The following is a 23,918-nucleotide window of genomic DNA, read 5'->3' on the forward strand; positions in this document are numbered from 1 at the left end:
TGCAACCTTTCCATAAGCATTTGTATAACATGCTCATAACACTATCACATCGGGACGAAACCAGGTATACTTACTTTTTCCCACAAAAGAGAGATATCAAAAGAGTTGTTGAATCTTTTGATAGGGAGTAGTCTCCCTATGGGTGTTAGGGAGTAGTCTTCTTGTCTCTTTTTCATTTTGTTTTGTGTAGTAACAGAAACCTGCTCTTGTATTTTTTGAGGAGTGACTCTCTTTGCACACTTTATGCGAGATGAATTACTCCCGATGTTTAATCGAATTTCATTTTGGCTTCTTAAAAAAAAATTGTTGACTCTGTTGTTAAATTAAGTTATTTCGTACAATTAGAGATTCCAGAAGAAAAAAAGACATGCATAATTTGAAAGTGCCCGTTCGATTCACACTAAACATCACGGTACTGCAGCTGTTCTGTGTTGTTCTGGCAGCAGCTGCTGCATTTTTAGCTGCTGTTTGCGTGTTGCTGTTGGTGTGTGGGCTGGGTCTTTTCGCGGCTTTGCTATGGGACTGAATTTGGGGCTATGGTTCGGAATTCATAGTCATAGCTTCTGCCACTTTGCGTGAATTATAGGATAGCAGCTGATGCATTGGTGTGTTTTGTTGCCACCTGCTGTTTGGTTTTGTTCCTTTGTATTGGGGTGGTTTTTAAGGGGTTTTTGTTCGAGCCGGAGTTAAGAGGCAACCGATTTCCCCTTGTATTTACTTTTTTCCACCTGAGCTTATTAGTGCACCTTGCACGGGCTTGTTGGTTAATAAATTTTGCCGTTTCTTAAAAAAAACATCACGGTACGCATGGTACACATGAAATTTCAAAAGGCGTAGTACTAGTAGTATTATTCATACTGAGTAGTGACATGTATACTAGTCTTGTTCCCACTATGCATAATTCACGTGGCCATTTTATTTGAAATTGGATTTGGGGTAGACAGGACTTAAATCAGGTACGGATACTTTTGCAATTTATTATTGTTAGAAGTGCTATTCTCCAAGTTGCACCTCATACGTGCAAGTAGTACATGTGCATCAAAGGAGTAGATATCGATAAAGTCTAAGTTGGTCACAAATACAAACAAAATATGCTTAGGTACATTCACTTAAATGAGAAAAATTTAAAGATAAATGTAAAAAATGATGTGATTAATTTATTTTTCTTTTAATTTTTTTTTATTTGTATGTTTGCTCGCTCAAATACTTTTAGTTTGGGGTTGTGACTATGCAAGAGTTTCTTGTGGATATCTAACACCACATCAAATTTCTACATGCTTATTATATTATCATCCTGAGTTAAGATTTTCTTCATTATCCTTATAGGTAGCTCAATTGGGTGTTATTGATGACATTATTTATTTACAGGGTTGAAATTTAAACATTAAATTCTTCATTTCTCAATATTTATATTGTATGAATCTAATCATTAGACTATTTGATAAAACATATTTTCCATTTACTTTTTCAAGCACTAAAGTTTTAAAATATTATGGGATCTATAAAAAAAAGATTTAGACTCGTTTAATATAACACTTTTGTATTTATATTTTGAAAATGAGAAATGATATTTGTACAACCATTTTGGTATAACTTTTCTACAACTTTCTCTCTCATACTCACATTTTTTTTTTATTTTCTCTCTTCCTTTTTCTCTCTCTATTGTTTTTGACCAATGAGAAGAGAGAACAACAAAGTTGTCTTAAAGGTTGTACCAAAATGGTTGTCAAAATATCACTACTCTCTGGAAACTATGGTAATTGAGCAAATAAAGGGAGTAGAAAATTGAGAGAATTCTAACTCGACATTATTCGTTTAAAAAAAAAACATCATCATCATAACAAAGATACAAGATCGTGCAACTGCCGTCCACTTCCATAAAATCATTTCCCTTTTCCATATGTCAGTTAAACCAAACGCTTAAGTAACAACATCAAGATAAATGAAAGTAACAAGTTGCTATGCGACAAAATTCACAAAGAGAAAAATGCCAAAGATAAAATCCACGAAAATAAATAGTGTCAACATCTCTAAGAAACCGTAACCCGTAAAAGACAAATCAAAAGATCATTACATTTGGTTGACTAAAGCTTAACTTTATGAATCAAAAATAATATAGATAGTTTATTTGAAATTTATTGTCAAAACCTAATTAAGCCTAGTTTTTTTCTTTTTACGTTTAGTTTGTTTTTCATTAATCTTATTCCATGAACATTAAACAGGAGGACATTTAGAACATACTAGTACTAGCTGTATTTGATGCTTACAATGTAAACTGCGGAAGCTGGATCCATTTAATAAAAGAATCTTTTATCTAATTATAAAAATGTTGTATTTTTTGCCAGCCAAAGAATTATTATATCTTAAGAACTACTATATTGAATTTTACTTGTGTGATGATGCTAAGTGCTAACAATTCCTTTACTCGATACAAGATACTGTATAAAGACATGAACATTTTTTTTTTACCGTTTATTTTCCAACCCTACGAGGTTCTCACATGTTCTATGTAGTTTAGATTTTAGAATCCGAAGTTCCGAACTACATAAAAACCCCAAAAAATCTCCGAAAACATGTTGAAATATTTATTATTTTAGAATCCGAATAGGATGCATGAGAAACTCATAGGGTTGAAAAAATAACGACTTGTTTTTGTTTTAGAGGTGGGTTTAGGTATTGAAGCCCAAACTAGAAGCACTTAGGCCCAATAAGGAAGGTAGATTGGCCCAACCTCGCTATAAAGAGTACAATAGGGATCACAATATATACTAAGAAAATTGCTTTTCTGACATCAAGAATGTCCTAATAACACATGGAAAATTCTAAAATGCCCCAGCGGTAGTTAACTACCGCTAGACACAGCAGTAGTTAACTACCGCTGCAAAATTGCTTTTCTGTTTAAAAGTTGTACTATTCCCCATACAGTGAACAAATCCCTTGCTTGAAATGAATCTTCATAAGTTTCTACATAAGCTTTTCCTTTTTTAATCACAATTCTAAGCTGTGAAATATTTTTTCCATTTTCCACCATTTCCCTTGTGATTCCTGTACTCTTCCATGGTTCCAAATCTTCATGAATCCATCTAAAGTGCTCTGGACATGTTGATGTAGATGATGATGGGTCTTGATCTTGATGAAATGTTTGAATTGGATGATAATCCTTTTGGCATGTTCTTGTCATGCTTCCATTAAAGCAGTTTAGTGTGAATTGAGTTTGTTACCTTTTGATGATTGTAATTTTGGAAGGTGAAGTGCTTGTTGTTTTGAAATGATCAAAGAAAATAAGTAAAATGACTTTGTTATCTAATTAACATTATGACTTTGTTATCTAATTAACATTATAGCTTTGTTGTTTTTCAATCTTACTGAAGAAGGGAAGAAGTTAAACGGAAGTAAGAAAATACTTTCGGACGAAACAATGTTGAGGGAATATATAGTTGGCGATACAGGGTTCCCCCTTTTGCCATGGCTTCTTACTCCTTAGACCATTTACAATGGTCTGTTGAATGAGGCTTTCAACAAGTAATGAAGCTCCGATGGCAAGTTGAATGGGTGTTGAGAGATGACATGGAGGAGAGAAGTGTTGAACACATTCAACATTGTTTAACAGGCAACACAGGGACACGCGGAAGCTTGCTGTTGGCCAAGCATGGCGCGTGCGCAACACGCGCCGACAGGCGCGAGTGTGGTGCAGGAGAGCGCAGAGAGAGAAGATTGTGTGTGGATATGCGTGACACATGGCAGATTCTGATTGGTTGTTTGGATTTTTATCATCTTAATAATTTCAACTCAATTTATTTCACTCGAATTTTTTTATTTTTTTTTATTTTTACCAAAATTCATGATTTTTTTCTCTACAAATAGAGACTTGGTTCATTTGATTTGGACACAGAAAAAAAAACCAAGTTTTTTACTATCTTCATCTTATTAATATCTTTCTATTAGCAAACTAAGTGAAGTTTTAATCTTATTTTTAGAGAAATGAATCCCAGTAATAACCATTTCAACACCAAAAATTATTCTAATTACCCAATAATATCTTTCTGTTAATATCTTTATTTTAATTTAATTATAATTGATAAATGTAATTTTATGTAAGTATAAAAACAAAAATATAAAATTAAATAAGAATAAGAAATAAAAGGTGGTGGGGTAGAGTGTTGAATGAAAAAACCATTGGAGATGTAAGAATTGAATGAGTGTTGAATTAAGAGAAAGAAAATGATGTGGAATGTTGAAAATTGAAAAAGTGGGTGTTGAAGGTTGTTGAATGTATATAACCATTGTAAATGGTCTTATGAAGGTGAAGGTCTCTCTAATGTTCAGGTTGATTTTAACAAAATGGTTGTTGTACCAAATACATAAGAGCACCCACATCCATGTCACCCAAATGGGTGGTATAAATGAGACCCACATAATATATTATATTACTTTACACTTCCCAATTATTTAAACCACTTAACTACATTTTCTAAATATCAATACCACTCCTCTAAAACTTTAAAATGGGTCCCACTTATCTTACAACTACAATATACTTTAATAATATAAAATATTAATTAAAAGAAAAAGAACTCAAAAGCAATACAAAAGTTCTGACAAATTCTGGAATGGAACGGTGGTAATGCATTGCCACTATGGTTGGTTTTACTACTTGCTTTGTTGCCAAATATCAGAGGTTTCCTGACACATTTTCATTTGTTGCAGTTATACCACTGTGCTTTTGCACCGATAATCATGCTCTAAGAAGAAGAAGAGGAGGTTGTTGGGAGCTGATGAGAGAGAATAGAGAGAACATTATTAATTAATTAAAAAATGCTAGTTGGTGGCTGAAACAAGTGAATTGTAATAAGAAAAACAATTTTTCAGCGGTTGTTAACTACCGCTGTGTCCAGCGATAGTTAACTGTTGCCGGGTCCTGAACGGTAGTTAACTACCGTTGGGGGTATTTTAGAATTTTTCATGTGTTATTAGGACAATCTTGATGTCAGAAAAACAATTTTCATATACTAATTACTGAAGACATCTTATCAATTCACACCCCTAAAACGGATGGTTTTTTTACTAGAAGCACGTTTTCAATGGTGTATTTTGACAATTTTGAGCATATAAGAGGCAAACTGAAAAAATAATCGTTGCTAAAAAAGATTAACAATCTCTGGTGATTCAGCCTATCTCGCACACCATCCAATTTTGGATAAGATGCCAAGATGTTATACAACTAATGGATCTTCTCACTAAGTCCATTTATAGATGGCTAAGAACACAAGTTCTATAGATTATACTAACCGCAAGTAATCATAGATTATTTCATAGTTTTTTTATATGTTTGGGTTCAAAACAATCAAACCCGACCTCTGCTGGTTCACGTATCGAATTCACCTCATTTAAAATTGATCAATTGAGAAACTTACCAAACAATTATATATTTTTCTATTTGACACTATATTACTACTATTTTCTTTAAAAATATACTTTGTTCATGAATTTCTTAATCATGTCTAATATTTTTCTCATTGTAGGACATATATAAGTACTTATTTTAAAGGAATAATAAAAACCATAGTGGTTACCCTTAAAAAAAATGCAGTGTTTGGAAAAGGTTATTTTTTTTTAGATTTTTTAAAAACAAGCCTCTTAAAATTTTGAATCAAAACATATAAGTTTGCTGATCAATTCGGTTTGATTCAAATTTTGCAAAAAAATGATTACAAAAAGCGAACTAAGTGACGCAAACTATTTTTTTGCTATGTTTGTTTTTACCGTGGAAGTAGTTTTAGACGTGCATATATTAGAAGCTGGGAATTTTGAAAGGTAAGGCCCATTTGAAAACAAACTATGGCCCAAACCCAAAAGTTTCGATATTTATACAAGAGAATCTTCGTCCGTCTCATTTTATTTTGTAGTAAGCTGCTAGGGTTTACACACACAGACGCAAGAGGCGCTGCTGCTGCAGAAGAATTCAACAATGGGTAAATTTAATTTCCGTAAACCACCCTAATTTATGAAATCAAACAAACAATTTCTCATAATCAATCAATTTCAGTAATTAGCATGTGTTTTGATTTGCAGTGAAGGTTCACGAGTTGAGGCAGAAAAACAAAGCTGATCTGTTGGCTCAGCTCAAAGACCTCAAAGCTGAACTTGCTTTACTCCGTGTTGCTAAGGTCACTGGTGGTGCACCCAACAAGCTCTCCAAAATGTAAATAAAAATTCAATCTTTATTCTTTTATGTCAATTGGTGCTATGATCGTAAAGCTGTTTTGACGTGACCTTATTTTTAGAACAATCGTGCAGTTTTGCTCAACAAAGATCACTTGTTGTTGTGTATGTAATGTATTGCGTCCATTTACCAATTCTGAAGGATAAATTGTTCCTTTCGGTGTAATGGCTTTGATTGTGTGATGATTATAATGGGTTGTTTTTGTTTTTGTTTTTGATTATTTTATTTGGGTTTTGCAGTAAGGTGGTGAGGTTGTCGATTGCTCAGGTGTTGACAGTGATTTCCCAGAAGCAGAAGGCTGCTTTGAGGGAAGTTTACAAGAACAAGAAGTATTTGCCACTTGATCTCCGCCCAAAGAAGACCAGGGCCATTCGCAGAAGGCTCACCAAGCACCAGGTATTAAACCCTTTTAATGTATAATTTCATTGTTATAAACATATACTCCCAATGTATCTGTGGTTTTTGCTTTTGACTGCATTGATGCATTTCATTGTTTTTTTTTTCTTTTTTTTTTTTTCAATTCATATTTTATTGTGACCATCCATCAATTGGTGATTGGTGTATATTAGCTTTAATGACATCTCTAATACGATGCTTTAGAGGAATCTGATTTTGTCCTGTCTGACATACATTGAATTACAGTGTTTGTAAAATACAGTGTTAAATAGTTGTCTCAAGTACTATTTAGGAGTATGAATGAATGAAATCTTAAATAATGAGGTGCTTCTTGTTCCTTATTCCAAATGATACAGATCCTGCAGGTGTAGGGAGAAGGATTATTGAATTTGACAGTGCTTAGTTTTCTTTCCAAAATCAAAGGATTTCAAGTCGACCTACACCATTAAATGTTATCCTTGAAAGAACAGTAATAATCAGTAGTACCTTAAAGCATAAAATTGAATGTCAAAATCCATTTTTACATGAAATTCACTACACGACCAGGTTGCTGTACAATTTTCTGTTTGTTTAGAAGATAATAACTAGATTGGTTTATTGTTAGATGCTATTATAGCCTTTTACACCATTGGTTGTTTTCAACCTGATTTGTCTTGGGATATTCAATCTTACATGAGTTTAGTCTTTCGTTGTAACCTTTTTCTCTTTGCTTGTATGTCAATCTCTTCCTATATATACAAACTGAAATTTTCTTGTGTAATGATTACATATTCAAGCAGAACAGTATGTTTGGATTGTTACTTATGATATGTTTTACTTGTTCATGCAGTCTTCGTTGAAGACCGAGAGGGAGAAGAAAAAGGAGACATATTTCCCAATGAGGAAATATGCTATCAAGGCATAGGGTTGTAGGGCATCATATCTATCTATTGGAGATTTTCATCCTCTAATAGTTGACAAGTTTTGATATTTCTACCCCTGTATTTTCTTTATTCTGTTTTTCTTTATCAGACTCGAGGTTTCCTTCCTGAAGCTACTAGGATTTTTTGCATTTTTATCATACTCATTGCGTATTTAGTCTCTTCAATGTTTAAAATTGGATTAATACTCTAAGCTTTCCATTTATTTATCATTATTTTCTAATTTGCTTGGGGTATAATATGGTCGATCTCACTTGAAGGGAAGGGCAGAACTTTTTTAAAAAACATTTAAAACCGCGAACAAAGGAACCAAGACTAGGTATTTATGAAGAATCTAGTTTTTATTTTCTTGAAGTACTCCCTTCGGTCCTATTTACATGAAACAATTTACTTTTTAGATACATTAAATAATTTATGTATTTGGTTTAGGTTCTTGATTAGATACATACATTATTCAATGTATCTAAAAAGTCAACTTTCTCTTGTAAATAGGACCGGAGGGAGTATATGTTATTGCATTAAGAATGTAGTTTTTATTTTTTGCAGTACTACCTCCGTCCTTTATTATAGGACCCTTTTAGAAAAAACACGGGTTTTAAGAAAGTTGATTATTTTGTTAAATTTGTTGACAAATGACATTTTTTTCCATGTTTGCCCTTCTAATAATTGAAATCGCAATTCACTATTTTCCTATATTAATTACCCACTACTACTTGAATCTACTACTTGAATAATGCACCAAATTAATTTATCATTGGACCCATAATTGAAAAAGAAGCATGAATGTACCTCTGGATTGAATGTAAACTTGTAAATAGGACCGGAGGTAGTATATGTTATTGCACAAATTTCGGGATTAGTCTCAAACAGTATTGTTTGCAAGAAAATGTTTGAATTGATTATCGATGCTGTCTTGGTAAACCACTTATCAAGGTTCTAGGTCTGTTTTTCATGTCGATTTTGCAACCAACTTCAGTTGCTTCAAGTGATTTAAAGTTCTAGCTTTCCGCATTGGATGACAATGTTATAATTTCAAACTAAATTGTTTATAATTCTATCGAGACTTCCTATTGAATCAGAGTAACCAATTTGCATAATTAAGAAATGAGAGTTGAGAGTTGAGAGAGAATGTAAACTTTTGAGAGAGAGAGAGAGAGAGAGAGTGGGTGAACGTGCAATCTGATGTGGTACTGCCTATTGAAATCATATTTACACTCAGTTGTTGAATCCCTCACCCTAGAAGCCATCTTACTTTATTTTGCTTAAAAGATTGTTTTGAAGTTTTTCTTCCAATCACAAAATGTCGAGTACTTTTTTTTAGTGAAAAAAAACCGTGTGATACATGACACGTCATTGAAAATCAGCAGAAGCAATTGCCTTAAGACTTACTCACTAACAGGTTTATTTCGTTGTATTATCATTTAATTATTCCGCTTTGGTTGAATGTGGTACATTTTAGTGCTAGAGATAATTTTCTATGGGGAATTTAAAGGAATGGATAGATTTTAATGAATAGAAACGTTGGCTGGAATCTTAAGTGATTAGGAAAGATTTTTGGGCAGTGGCTTGTCATTATTTGTTGCATTGGCTAAATAAACAGACTCATGTAGATGATTTTACTCGTCCAGTTTTTCCAGTGCAGCAAGTGTGTTTGCGATTACCATGCTAAAAAGCGGATAGCGTGATTGTTTCCACTCCTCCAGAAGTAGTGTTAATTGGTTTGAAAATTTTGGCGGAGGGATGGGTTCAGTTGAACATTGATGGCTCTTGAAGACAGAACGGACGAGCAAGATGTGGTGGTATTATTAAGGGTAGTGATCGTGAATGGTTTGGTGGTTTCCTAAAGTTAGTGGGTGTGTAGTGCTTATATGGCGGAGATTGATTTTTTTTTTTATAAGGTTTGAAGTATGTTAGAACATTGGGATTTCAGGCGGTTGATCTAAAAATAGACTAACGATTTCTAATTTGGAGTGGGAGGTTGTTGTTAAACACTCTTTGTGTGAAGCTAACCAGTGTGTTGATGTGTTAGCAAACTATGGTTGTTCCTTGAATGATGAAAGTAGCTTTGGAGTCTTATCCGACTCATTTGGTTCATTTGTTGTGAGCTGATGTAATGAAATATCTATCACTTGTCTAATTTCAGTGTAGCATGTCTTTCTCCGGGTTGTTTAACCCTCTTTCTATTAAAAAAAAAAAAAAAGATTATAATGAATCTTTTAAAAGATAAAAGTAACACAATAAATTGAGTAAAAAGATAAGGGGAAAAAACTATATTTTAGCAATATTTTTTTTTAATGCAAATGAAAATACGATAGAGGCCTATGAAAATGAACAAGAAAAATCCTCAAAAGATATTCAGGGACAAAGGTCGTAATATCTTGATAAATAATAATATAACATTATGATAAAATTTAAACAGTATAAAATAATCATGTTTCGATACAGTATCTTCCAAAATTAAAACCAATGAACCTCTTACACTCGACTTCATACATTATGGTCTATTGGCCATTTGGCCTACAAATGGACTGCCAACCTGTACAAAACTGGGCAACCTCTCTAAGAGAATGTGTAGCTGCTTCCATTGTCCAAGTTGGATAATATTCACTAGGATGGAACATGGATTCTCCTTTAGATTCTATTGGCAAGCATAATGGTTGAGCACCATTCAGAAACATATCTCCTTCAGATATTATGAAGCCAGACTTCTGCTCTTCTTTGTCTGCCGCCTAAACAACCAATTTTGTCACACCAATTAGTAACCATAAGGGGGTATCAACAGTTGTTGGTTGCAGTCAAATATGGCTGGACTAGAGAGTATAAACTAACTATTTATATGGACAAATTTTAGGAGCCCTTCATATCATTCACAATATTTGCAAAATACTAACACAAAATTGGCCATTTCAAGTAATATCTATAAATTCTTTACATATCTTGACATCAGAATATATAAATAAGAAAAATATCCGTGACACAGATTGAGATGCTAAATGGGAAGTAAAAGAAAGATCAATGTTCAACACCCTTTGCAGGGTAAGTATTTATGTTTAGAGTTGGCCCAAGAGCGAGTGAGGCTAAAACAAGTTATTGTGGGTCTTTTTTTGAAAGCATGTGTGTTATTTTTGCTTTATAAATACCAGAGTGTACTTTAGCTTGGGTCTTTTCCAACAGGCGTGACATTTTTGCTTTAAGAAAACTAATAAGTAATTGCCTCGCCCTTAAGCCAGCCTTGGGTTTAAATGCGAAAATAGGCTAAAATGGAGTGAATTTGAGAATATGACAGAACCCTGACTAACGACGATAAAACAGCAAACATGGAAAGAAGGCAAATGTATTTTACCTTCTCGGTATAAAATTCAAAAGTCTTTTTCTTATCTCCTGCCTCATATACGTTGCATTGGGAGTATATCTGTAAAATCATTTTAGAGATATCAGTTATCTCCACAATTGCTGCATATAAATTAGAATGCAAGGGACGATAGCAGCACAATCACCTGGGACTCAACACTAGCACAAACTGCATATATTCCCCAGTTTCTGGTGTAATTGTTGTACAGATGAACTTTTCCAAATCTAACACGAGGGTGTCTTTGCCGTGTTCCATCAAAGAAACAATGGTGAATCGTCACCCGGATGCATCTATCAGCAACGTGTGTTGGGTCAGCTCCAATTAGCATGGTCTTGTCATGTTGTGCAAAATAACATCTGGTGTAAAAACAAATAATGTCATTAATAAAAAAACACATTTCATTAAATCATTGATGTAGTTCAATTTTTAAAACGGAGAAAATGAAGCGACCTAGATATAGTGATATCGGTGCTTTGTCTTGTGATATCTATAAGGCCGTCATCATAATCTCGGAGGCTGCAACGGTCAATCCAAATATTCCTAGAATTAGGTTTGATTTGAATCCCATCTACATCATGACCTCTCCCCCCCTCAAACTCAAGATTGCATACAATTATGTTCTCACATTCTTTCAGCCTTAAGCCTTTCCCAGTCAATTTAATCCTCTGGCCTCTTCCATCTATTGTCTTATGAGAAGACACACTCAGGTATGATGAAAGATTAATTGTACCAGAAACTTCAAAAACAATCCATAGAGGTTCCTTTCTACGACATCCTTCGCGAAGAGAACCAGGACCATCATCTGAATGCCAATGCCAAACACATGGAATCGATAAATACACTAAACTGATTGAAAATTCTACATCCTAACATAACGGTTTTCATTACTAATTCCATAAAAAGCATCTACCTAGCTAGCATTTAATCTTCTATATATCACAAATGAATGAATGAATGAATGAATGAATGGATGCAAATTATAAAAAGGAACGAAAGAAACCTGAAAGGGAGGTAACGAAATAGAGAGCACCGTGGAGACCACCGACGGCGAGGCGACCGAAACCCTCAGCACGACCGGCAATGGACCTCAAACTGGAATCTACATCTCCGTATGGCTGCATCGTCAATCAATCTTCTTCAATACACGACTCAAAATTGATATATGAATATAGTTTAGGATCTTCAGATTGATTTAACTAATTTGTAGATTTAATCAAGGAGATACTAATTACTATTTATGTACTAAATTGATTGCTTAAATTACACTTTTACACTTCCCTTCCTCTCTGTAAAATTACACACGTCCTTTAAACTATTTAATTATAACTAGACTCTAACCCGTGCGATGCACGGGTTTTTGTAGAGTTTCATATATAAAATATTAAATTGGCTATATTATTATTAATCGTAGAATTATATTTAAATCCGAAAATCAAACTAAGTGACAATTGAGAGTGATCGACATGCACAATCTCAAAGAAGCAAATTAACAACATTTAGTTTGCATCAACAAAAATGAATATGGAAATCAACATAAATGAATATGGAATCAAAGTCATTACTTTGCCAAAACAAAGTAATGTTATAGTCTACTATAGTGATTTTTGCAAATAAAAAGTCAGAACAAAAACTTCATGTATAATATAGGAGAAACAAAGAGGCCAACAAAATTACAGGAAAAAGTGAAGTTTCTAATGAAAAAATTATCATCTAGATCAGTTAAATTATCTACAATTTTAAAGATGTAACTTTAATATCGTAACACATAGTTAGCGTACACAAAAAAAAATAATGAAAAAGAATTATTATCAATAAAGGTAATGCTAATAATAAAAAATAACTGCTATGAGAGAGGAAACCGCTAGAGCGGTTGGGGTTTTAAAAAAAATGTTTTAGTCATGTATTTCATTTTTCGAAGCAACAATATTTCAACAAAAAAAGAAGTGGCATAGTGGCTATAGCCGGAAAGCATAAGCATATGGTCATTGGTTCGATTCCTTGCAAACTCTTTTTTTCATAAAAATTATTCAGACCCACAAAAAAAGGCAGGATCAGAATTAGGGCAAACTTTTCAGAACTGTTTAACATTTATATATATTAAGATTAAGATAAGTTGATTCTTACAACAAAAAAAAAAATATATCGTTTACCTCCTTTAATTGTAATTTTTTAGCCTCAAATTACTTATATTTTTCTATTTAAAATTCTTCAAATTGTTACAATTAAATAGCTTAAAACTTAATTAATATGAAAAAACTTAAATGACTAACTTTGTTGCTAAATTGATTGATGTAATTTACTCCCTCCGATCCTATTTATAAGAGAAAATTTGGTCAATCAAAGTTGCATGTGGACTGGATTTTGAACCATATACATTAACATTTGTTGACTTAATTTTCTCTCATAAATAGGACCGGAGGTAGTAACATATATTAAAACAAGGGTGCTGCTAACTGGTGCACCCGGGGCATGGAGCAATAAATAAATGGATTCCCTCAATTAAAGTTAAAAATAAGTCAATTAAAGAGAATAATTAGAAACAGTTGTATTTAATACTTGTAAAATTTCTTTTCCTTTACACGATTATACAACACACTCGCCTCCTTTCCTTTGTTTTGTTTGTGGTTTCAATTTCGCCTTTCGGTAATTGTCCCATTATATCCCTGGTATCCTTCCTTCATTTCTTAATAAAAATTTGTCTTCCTGTGAATTTTAAACAAGCCAATTTTTTTTCCCTTGAATTTTTTTTAATCATTTTTTTCTTTGAAACCAATTCATGGAAAGCCTATGCATATATGGAAAGCCTATACACACACGTATGCATACCAATATCAAAGAAAGAGCAAATTCAAACCCTATTCAAACAGAAAAAATATATATAGGAAAGAGCGTACAATAATAAAAAAAGAGCTGTAATATAGTACCTGTAGAAAATTGGTGGTAGAGATATTCTACTTTATGAAATTGAGAAGCAAGATTAAATGGCTCTGCCTTTTTAAAGAGCATTGAATACAACTTTTTTAATTTAATTAGTTGACTTATTTTTCGTTTTAATTGAGGTAAAACAAGTGGGACATGTTAATTTAATGCTCTTTAGCCAGTGTCCCCGGGGCACTGGATCATTACCCTTAAAACAAGGGTGGTGTTAACCTGTGCCCTTAAGGCACATGTTAAGAAAACCAAAATAGGAAATATTTTCTAAAATTGTGTGCACTCAATTCATTAAAAAGTTAAAGATTAAATGAAATTCACACATTCCGATAAACAATTTCTACTTTTGATTCATTAACTTGTGCCTTAAGGGCACAAGTTAACATTTCCCTTAAAACAATCATGCATCTCTCTTGAAAGAAACTTGAATTACTATAAATAGGAGTCATGTAAAGTGTAATTGATATCACCATATTACTCATATCTATAACATTCAATGATAAAGATTTTTATCATTCATCTATAGCTTCCTTTTTAAAATGTGAGTTTGTGGACATCATTCTAATTTTAGTATAGAATGTTGTGAAGTAGTTTTTTTAAGAAACGTTCTGAAGTATCTAAAACATTCTAATCTTTATCTCATTTCTGTATGTGCATGTTATATCATATGTGACATTTGAGTTGATAATCCACATCAGAACTTAACATCACGCACCAACATTTAACATCACACACCATCATCGTTAACAATAAGACTCGATAGAGGAACCAAATTGATCGAGGATTATAAATTCAAAGTCGTTTTAACTATTTTAAAAAATTTAAGAACAAAATTGACCAATATGTATAAATTGAAAGATGAAAACCTATTCACTCGTTAGATCAATCAAGTATATTAGTTTAAGCTACATCACACACCATCACTGTTAACAGTAAGACTTGACAGACGAACCAAATTGATCGAGGTTTATAAATTCAAAGTCGTTTTAACTATTTTAAAATATTTAAGAACAAAATTGACCAATATGTATAAATTGAAATACAAAAACTTATTCACTTGTTAGATCAATCAAGTATATTAGTTTAAGCTACGTGCCCAAGCTTTATATTTTTGTTTTCTAAAAAAAAGTTTAATAGCAAATCTTGCAAAGAAAAGTCCAAACGCAAGCTGTAAAGCCAAGTCTCATCGCACCTGCCGTCGACTTGCCACCCCTTCATGGTGCAAGCACTCCGCTGGCACCGACCATCCACCCTTTTTTTTCTAAGAAGTTCAATTAGCATATCCAAATTGACACTGAGGAGAATCGAACATGAGACCTTAAAAAGAAGCACACTTTCAGATCTCAAGTCAATATTGAGTTACCGACCTTCCACATGTTGCTAACATATAGTTTGATTCTTTCTTTTTCTTCTATTTGACGGATTAAGAAGCAAATAATCCCTCTCAACGGTAAGTGTAAATAACGTCAAAAAAAAAAAAAAACGGTAAGTGTAAACCACCAGCTGGAACTATCTTAGCGGTGTGTGTGTCTTATATCAACTACCTTGGCAGCATATAAAATCACACATTTTGTTTGCAGTGTGTGTCTCTTCTTACGCCATGTTTTACATTTTTTTTTCATCTATACTCTTTCCATGCTATTGTAATTTGAGATTTGTTTCCACTGTGCTGCGTTTTAATTTTGATATAGCTTGTTGCATTTTTCGAAGGAAGACATTTGAAGAAAAAAAATCCATACTATTATACCAAGGCCTTTTTCTTGGATAAATTTACCATTAATAACTCTTTTTTTTTAGGGAAATGCTACTTATAGCGAGAAGTTGTATCACGACTATATAGCGAATGACGTGTCCCTTCTCTATACCCACCGATTGACTTTATTTTTTCTTCTCTCTCATCATCCTTTCATCTTTCATCCCAACAACTGTTACTTTCTCTCTGCATCCTCCTTCTTCCAAATTTCACTTTCAATTTTCTCTTGTTCTTTCCAAATATCTCTCTCTCTCTCTCTCTCTCTCTCTCTCCCCCCCCAAGGAAATAGCACTTGTAAAAGCTGAGATGGCAGATGTACAGAGATTTTGCTTTGTTCTGTTGTCTCATCATTGACAGCCTCTTCTAGATCATGATGCTCCCAAGACTTTTTCAAACAAATTAGTTCTCTATCTCTTCAATGAGTCACACCAGTTCATGATGTTTCTCAGCACAAACTAAAAGTTTAATGTTTTATTCTCAACTCTGTCCAAGGAAGCCGAAGTAGTAGGAACTTGTGCGGTTGTGATACACATCAGAACAGAGCAAACACAATTTTTTCATTATTTTGTTGTCTATAAAAAAATGAAAAATGACTAAAACAACACGTTCGTGAAATTCCGCGAATTTTGCTTTCGCGTTATATAGCAGTACTCTTTTTTTTATTCCTCTCAAAGAAAAAACGCATTTTTTTTATTAAATTTTAATCTGCACCATAGTTATATAGGAAATTTGAAAATTAAACATGTGTATTTAATTGAATATTTTTATGTCACTACCAAAAAAAAATTGAATATTTTTATGGGTTAATTATGTTTCTAGTCCCTATAAAATAGCGACCTTGTAAGTTTAGTCCCTACTTAATTTTAATAGCATTTTTAGTCCATAATTTTGTTTTTCTGCACTGAGTATTAGTCCCTACTCAATTCAAATTTGTTTAATTTATGCTTAAACTCTTAAATTTTTGAACAATTTTTTGCAGACATGTTTAGAACATTACTAAAAGTTTGTCCGCAAAAAATTATCGCAAAATTTGATTTCTACATCCAGATTTTATTACTTTTTATCTTTAACTTTTGTCGTTTTAAAAAATTCATATTTAATTCATTTCATGTGAGAAAATTCTAAATTTTAGTAAACGAACCTTTCATAGTGTTCTAATCTTGTCTCAAAAAAATCGTTCAAAAATTTAAGAGTTTAAGGATAATTAATCAAACTTTGTTTTAGCAGGGACTAAAATTATAAGTAAATTTTTTTTATAGGGACTAAAAATGCTATTAAAATTAAGTAGGGACTAAACTTACAAGGTCGCTATTTTATAGGGACTAGAAACATAATTAACCCTATTTTTATTTAACAAATTTGTCTTTAACAGTTTAATCCTTTTTTTTACTAAATTTGAATTTTAAAATGTAAAACTTAAATAACATAAATTGGAAGGTAGATATTATCATACAATAAAAATTGGAAGGCATAGGTATTCTTCAGGTATTTATATATATAGGGTTAAATATGTTTTTGGTCCTTATAAATATGTCAACTTTTCATTTTAGTCCATCTAAAAAATTTCTTCAACTTTTAGTCCCAAAAAAAATTTCCATCTTCACTTTTGGTCCCTCCTTTAAAATAAACTCATATGTAGAATTCTTATTTTTTAAATAAAATTTTGCAGAAAAATACATAATATTATAAGAATCTCTCCCAAAAAAATTTAGAATTTTTTAACAAAACATGAATTTAATATGAATTTTTATATTTTTTACGGTTAAAAATTCATGTTTAATTTGTGTTTTGTTAAAAAACTCTATTTTTTTTTTACAATATTCTTCACATTTTTTTCAAAATTTCGTTAAACAAATACAAAAAGTAACTTAAAAATAGGGACCAAAATTAGTGATTGAAAATTTTATAGGGACTAAAACGAAAAGTTGATATATTTATAGGGACCAAAAAGTATATATATATATTGTCTTCAAAGTTTTGAATTACCACATTTTGGTAAGGATATGATTGTCATGTGTTAAATCAAATTTGGATGCTCCATGAGCTCTTGTTTTTGTGGTTCAAGTGTTTTTTCTAGGGGTTTGTGGTTTGAAGGAGAATATTTTTGAGTAATATCAAGTTTTACATTTGTAAAAGAAATAATACATTTTATATAATAATAGTAATTTTTAAATAAGGGAAAATATGAAATACAAAACTTATAATAAGTTTTATTTGGTCCATTTTTAAAACAATGGAATGAAAGTATTATTCTATCACAATATAAAATATTCGAAGAATGAAATAAAACATCCGTTTCATTCTATTTTATTCCATTTTTGTTCAGCTTTGTACTACTCCATCAATCCAAACACAAAAGTGATGCTTAAACATAGCCAATTGGTCCATTTTAACTAAATTGTTTCCAAACCTATCATTAAAGGATCATGATCGACTGCAGTCAATAAAATGACGTAGTGACGCAATCATGCTTCACTGACTGTTCGATTAAAATTGGCCGGTTCTCATTAAAGCTCGGTATTTTATGAATTACAAAATAATAACTAAATCTGTTTTTTCTAGATCGTCCAATGTTGATCAGACAGTCACTAATGCCTTGACCGCGTGAATGCAATGAAATAGCGTGAATCTGATTTCATCGTCAAAACCTTATGCCTCAGCACAAGATTGTTCAAAATGCGTCAAAATTAGTTGGCCTTCCTATAACAATCTACACCAGCTGGACAAAGAAGAAAAGTCGTTTGAAAATAAGAGAAAAAGAAAGAACTTAATGTTGGAAATTTAGGTCTAAATAATAAAAACAGATTTCATAAAACATGTTCAACAATTATGAATCAATAGCGGAAGCAAACAAAACATTGAACATGATTATGATCGGATCTACGACATGTTTGATTTACCAAGGATATTAAGAATTAGGGTGTTAGTAATACCTGGATAAAGCTTTCGAGGCAGTCCTCTCAACAACAACGATAAAAGAGAGTGATCTGAAACAAACAGGAGGGGTTAGCGGCGGCTGATTTGGTTCTTCCTCAACCGGTACCTTTATGCCTCAAGTTCTCTTCAGATGGGGAGAAGAGAATGTTTTGCCGTGTCCGGTGTATTGGGGACCATAACCTCTTTTATATTGGATGGCAATTAGGGTTTCCCATTATTCCGTTAATGGGCCATCCGGACATCCACTCATAGAGTCCATATCAACTAATTAAATATTTAATTAATTATCCAATTAGAAATCTAATAAGCCTTATTACTTAATTTGATCACTAATCAATTAAGACTCCAAATTGATAAATAGCTAATATAATTATTATAAAGATATTTGCCCACATAATGTCATTGGAATATAATTAAATATTAAAATATTCCAACAATCTCCCACTTGGGCTACATATCTTAATAATTATACCAGAATTCTTTAGGCGCACGTCCGAATGCTATTTATCTTTAGATTTCAACTTTACAATCTGGTCCACCTCGTACATTCATAATGGGACCACCGCGGCTGTCGTCACTGACGTATAACGTGACGGAACCCCGACGACCACCATATCAATGCACTTGATGACATAGATCGATATGGATGAGTGGCATGGAAATTTCATGCAATGTGATCTCTAAATCATGTCTATTTCCAACTGGTCCAACTGAAAGTCTTTAGTGAGATAAAAACTGAATTTTGCAAATTCAATATTTGCACAAATGATACGGAAATGGTTATAACAATAATAACCTCTTAAATTTTATTTATGCAGAAAATCATAACATAAAGTCTGTATCGATACTAAAACAAAGTATAGAACATAAAATAAAAAAAGAGACTCCCACTAATCCAAGACATCCTTAATGACAACAACCATATGAAAGACCTTATGTGTCAAGTCTTAGATTAGTGGATCAGCTAGCATAAAATTTGTCTCTACATGTTCTATCATTTAACAACAATAATCTATATGGTAATGAATTTTTAGAAATTTGTTGTTAAGCAACTATATGACTGAATTATGTCACTATATAACTTGAGCGGTCTTTCAATACCTTTAAAATTATGCAACCAAGTGACATAAATACTTACAGTCATTTCCTGAGTTAGGATGTGTATTATCTACTTACATCCAAAAGCCAAAGTCTGACACATAAATGATCTCCAAATTGTCAGATCTCTTATGTGAGCATAAGCTCTCTTGTTCTCTTTAAATAGTCCTTATGGTTGCCTTTTCAACAATTCAAACTTTGAATTGCTCAAGTATTTGTCAAACAATCTTATTTTATATGCTATTTCCAAATGCATATAAATAAGATCATACATAAAAAATCCTATAGACAAAGTGTAGGAAAATACTTAATTTTCTGAATTTATAAATTTTCTAATGGGCAATATTTGAGACTGAAAAGTCTCTCTCAGTGATTGTCACCTATAATTTATTATGTCAATTTATTTTCAACTTTATTGATACAATATTTTGTGATATCTTAATAATACCTTGAGAAGAATCTATAAGTATCGAAATGCCTAATACAAAAGAGGTGTCCCCAAGATCTTTTATCACTAAACTTTTGTTAGAGATTTTCTTGGTTTCACATAACTAACATATATCATAGTTGACTAAATAAAATAAAATCGACACATTTAAACTCAAAATATAAATTTACTACCACTGAGCTTACTAAATCCACAGTTCTCCATAATATTATCTCAAAACCAAATGAGACAATTACTTTATGAGAATTTGTGGTAACACTAAAGAGACAAATTTCTTAACTCGTAAGTGGATTTCATGACTTTGGAAACCATCTACTTTGTATCAATTGACACAAAAGTTTTCTTCAGTTGCACCATATTGTATCATTAATTTTGCCATTAAGAAACACTATATTGCCATCCATCTTATGTAGCTACAAGGTTATAATAAGTAAACTAGTATCATAACTGTCCTAATAGAGTCTTTCGATTAAACCAAATAGAATTTCTCTTTTCAGTCAATTCTTTATGACACTAGAAGCCCTTGTTCTTGAGAGTGTTGAGTTTGAACTATATGAATTAATTTCTTAACTTGATTGAGAATTAATTTCTTAACTTGATTGAGAGGAAGAACAATAATGTCCTCATGAGGATCCAAAAATACTATAATAGTAACTATATGAATTAGTTTAGAACTAATTCTTCCTCATTCAATTTTGTTCTATTACCATATCTCTCCCCCAAACTCAATATTCTCAAGAAAACTTAACAATTTTTGTCTCAAAATTTCCTTAATTTGTGGGATGAAAACTTATAGTATTCAAAACCTTAAACAATATAGAATGTCACAAGTCATAATTGAATTGACTCTAATTATTGAACTTAAAAGACACATTAAATCATAATTTGAAAATAAAATAAAAACTCAAAATATCTCGATTTATTCAAAGAGAAATTAAAAACAAAAATTAATACAAATAATGATTCACCAAATTGTCTTTTAAATACAAAAATAAGCTAGTAACGACAATCTAAAAATAGTTCAAAAATGAATAAAACAATCTTTATCGACTTTGTCCATTATAAATTGATATATCTTTCAACATCATTTGACATAAGTCGGTCAAGACTACTTTTCTTCATTTGCCCTTATCTTTTGAGGTATTTTCCGAATGAGCACTATTTTATTTTCTCTTGCTTCAAATTTTCCTTACTTGCACACTTTATGAATTGATCATTTAAATGATCATTTCTAACCATAACAGTTATAAACTTAATTGTGCAAAGAGAATACTAAATACTGAATTTTCAAACAAGTGATATGCTAGTCGAAATTACTAAATTTTGGAACAAGTCATATGATAGTCGAAATTATAGTGTCTTAGCAAGATTAAATATTTACATAATGTGCTCCTAACATTTTCTTTGCCTAATAATCTTAATGAAATACTCACTCTCCAATGAGTGTCTGTCTTTCTCTATATTGCTTTAAAAACACCTTAGTTTAAGCAAAGATATGACAAAAATTTTGTCATCTTAAACAACACCTCTAATACATATGATATTTTAGCTTTATGATAACATATGACCTATGAGATTTGATGTATACTCACTTGTCAAACTTGATTCTCACATTAGGTGCTGAATATGTGAGAGAATGTGAGTTTCACCATCCTTATCTAAGGTCTAGATCCAAGAACAATATCAATGTTATTCTTTAAATCCTATATTAGAATTTAACTCAAATTAGCAGATACATAAACTATATTAGTTTAAACAGAACAAGAGTAGTTAAAGTACTCACCAAAATACCTAGTGCACCATCAATATCAAGTCTTTAAACAATAATATCAATTGCTAGTGGTATTTTACAGCAATGACCAAACAAGGACAATTTACTTTGACAAAGAATAAAATCTTATAATTGTCGTATGTTTATCATAATATATGTGAATGTAAACTCTTAAATATTTAAATAAGTTTACACCAACACAACATCATCACACATGTCAGTAAAATATTAAAGAAACATGCTTCTTTATTTGTAAATAAAAGACCTTAACAAGATACCAAGCGCACCATTAAAACACAATCTTTGGATTGCTAAGAATTAACTGCAAGCGGTACTCTCAATGCAATGATCAAACATTGGTGATAAGTCGTGTCAAATAATAGTCACATTTGGGCATCCTATTACCCTCATGGATAATTACGTTATAATCACCACATATTTACCCTCGCAAGTGCACAATTATCCGGCCAAGTTGCGCCTTCCTTGGGGCCGAACAACAACTCGCATGAATAATTTTACACTACATCTTTTGTAAGCTTAATTGAAATCAATTTACACAACAGAGGTTACTTGGGTAACATTATTGTTTCAACTGACTCAACTAATTTTACTAGACAATTTTAATATACATTAAATGGGGTGATAAATCCTGTCAAATAATAGTCACCTTCGGGTATCCTATTATTCACATGGAAAATTACTTTATAATCACCACACATTTACTATCATATGTATGTAACTATCCGGTCAAGTTGTGCCTTCCTTGGGGCCGACGACAACTCACATGAATAATTTCATACTACGTCTTTTGTAAGTTTAGTTGAATCAAATCTACGCAACAGATGTTACTTTGGCAACATGTTGTTTCAACCAAAACAACCGCAATTACTAGACATTTCACAGTAAATTAAATGGGAATGGTCTTAAATTTACAAGGCACTACCGACATAATGTAGGCTGAATTTGTCTATTATGTTGCTAAGTAACCATAAGGTCACTCGACAACCCTTAAGTGTGAAGACAAATTCACGAATTTGAAAGAAAATGCAAGTCAGAAATCACACCAATGTGTGTGTGACAATACATTTACATATATCGCATAAAAGCAACAACAAACATAGCATGAAATATATTCAAAATGCATGATTAAGACAAAATATTATTGTAGAAAACTTAATAACAATAAACTTAAATATAACAATCATGCTATAAACCAAATATTCAATTTCAAGCCAAATAAAAATCGAAACTTTGCATGATCAAAAAATATTATTGTAGAAAACTTAATAACAATAAACTCAAATATGATAATCATGCTATAACCAAATATTCAATTTCAAATCAAATGAAAATTGAATCTTTATGAAAATTGAATCTTTATATTCCAAAAATATTCATGATATAATTGATTCACAAATATAAACTGAATGATTCTTTAAACAAAATGATATAATTGATTCACAAATATAAACTGAATGATTCTTTAAACAAAATAAAACATAACTCTAGCATAAATATTTTCTAAACAAAGGAAACAAACTTTATATGTTTATATATAAACAAACACTACTAGAGTCCATATTTCTCAAAATTAAAGAATCAATCCTTATTTTCTGTACTACTAACTTATACCATAATATTATGATATTCATCGATAAAGGCAACAAATATTCCACAAGTATATATAATAACCAAATATATACAACAAAACTTAATTTGCCTTATTTTTCAAAATAAACTTTTAAGTACAAAATGAAATTGTGAATCAATTTTAATCTCAAAACAAAACCAATGACCCAATGAACAGCGAAAAATAAACCATTTTGTATTCATATTTCCTTACTAGCCTTATTTCCAAAAGCCGTGGAAGTAAAAGCACCATTAATTCTTTAGATGCAAATTAAATTAAATAAGACCAAAGTTGCAAGAACATAACAGGTTGCAATTTTCCACAACAAAAAAAAAAAAAGAAGAGAAAACTAGAAAAGCTAGGAATTACACTTGAATCAATAAAGATTGTCAATGAATTGATCGGCTGAACAGTAATGGTTCCCTTTGGCAGTAATACTTAGAGCATTTGATCAAAGTA

At 31.7% G+C, this 23,918-nt stretch overlaps 2 protein-coding genes across 2 annotated transcripts; one reads left to right on the forward strand and one right to left on the reverse strand.

Annotated features, from left to right (window-relative positions):
* Positions 1 to 5,897: 5,897 nt before the first annotated feature.
* LOC146959388 (large ribosomal subunit protein uL29) lies at positions 5,898 to 7,762 on the forward strand. Its single transcript, XM_085740928.1, has 4 exons — positions 5,898 to 5,972; positions 6,073 to 6,202; positions 6,463 to 6,619; positions 7,449 to 7,762. Exons 1-4 carry the CDS (start codon positions 5,969 to 5,971, stop codon positions 7,521 to 7,523), a joined length of 366 nt encoding a protein of 121 aa, XP_085597054.1. The 5' UTR covers positions 5,898 to 5,968; the 3' UTR covers positions 7,524 to 7,762.
* A 2,153-nt stretch (positions 7,763 to 9,915) lies between these two features.
* On the reverse strand, positions 9,916 to 12,185 carry LOC146959389 (putative pectate lyase 21). Its single transcript, XM_085740929.1, has 5 exons — positions 11,892 to 12,185; positions 11,342 to 11,693; positions 11,037 to 11,247; positions 10,883 to 10,951; positions 9,916 to 10,268 (listed from the first exon to the last, which is right to left on the reverse strand). The coding sequence occupies exons 1-5, from the start codon at positions 12,010 to 12,012 to the stop codon at positions 10,041 to 10,043; spliced, it is 981 nt and encodes a 326-aa protein (XP_085597055.1). The 5' UTR covers positions 12,013 to 12,185; the 3' UTR covers positions 9,916 to 10,040.
* Between the last annotated feature and the right edge of the window lie 11,733 nt (positions 12,186 to 23,918).

Source organism: Medicago sativa, chromosome 1, assembly GCF_051527215.1.
Source record: "Medicago sativa cultivar Bolivia chromosome 1, Bolivia_mono, whole genome shotgun sequence".
NCBI classification, from domain to species: domain Eukaryota; kingdom Viridiplantae; phylum Streptophyta; class Magnoliopsida; order Fabales; family Fabaceae; genus Medicago; species Medicago sativa.

Excerpts from the sequence above, each read along its gene's own strand:
- LOC146959389 (XM_085740929.1), bottom strand. The coding sequence starts at position 12,012 with ATGCAGCCATACGGAGATGTAGATTCCAGTTTGAGGTCCATTGCCGGT. Across the intron at positions 11,694-11,891 it reads TTTCGTTACCTCCCTTTCAG|ATGATGGTCCTGGTTCTCTT; the intron begins GTTTCTTTCGTT and ends ATTGGCATTCAG. Across the intron at positions 10,952-11,036 it reads GTGCTAGTGTTGAGTCCCAG|ATATACTCCCAATGCAACGT; the intron begins GTGATTGTGCTG and ends ATGATTTTACAG.
- LOC146959388 (XM_085740928.1), top strand. Across the intron at positions 6,203-6,462 it reads CCCAACAAGCTCTCCAAAAT|TAAGGTGGTGAGGTTGTCGA; the intron begins GTAAATAAAAAT and ends TGGGTTTTGCAG. Across the intron at positions 6,620-7,448 it reads GAAGGCTCACCAAGCACCAG|TCTTCGTTGAAGACCGAGAG; the intron begins GTATTAAACCCT and ends TTGTTCATGCAG.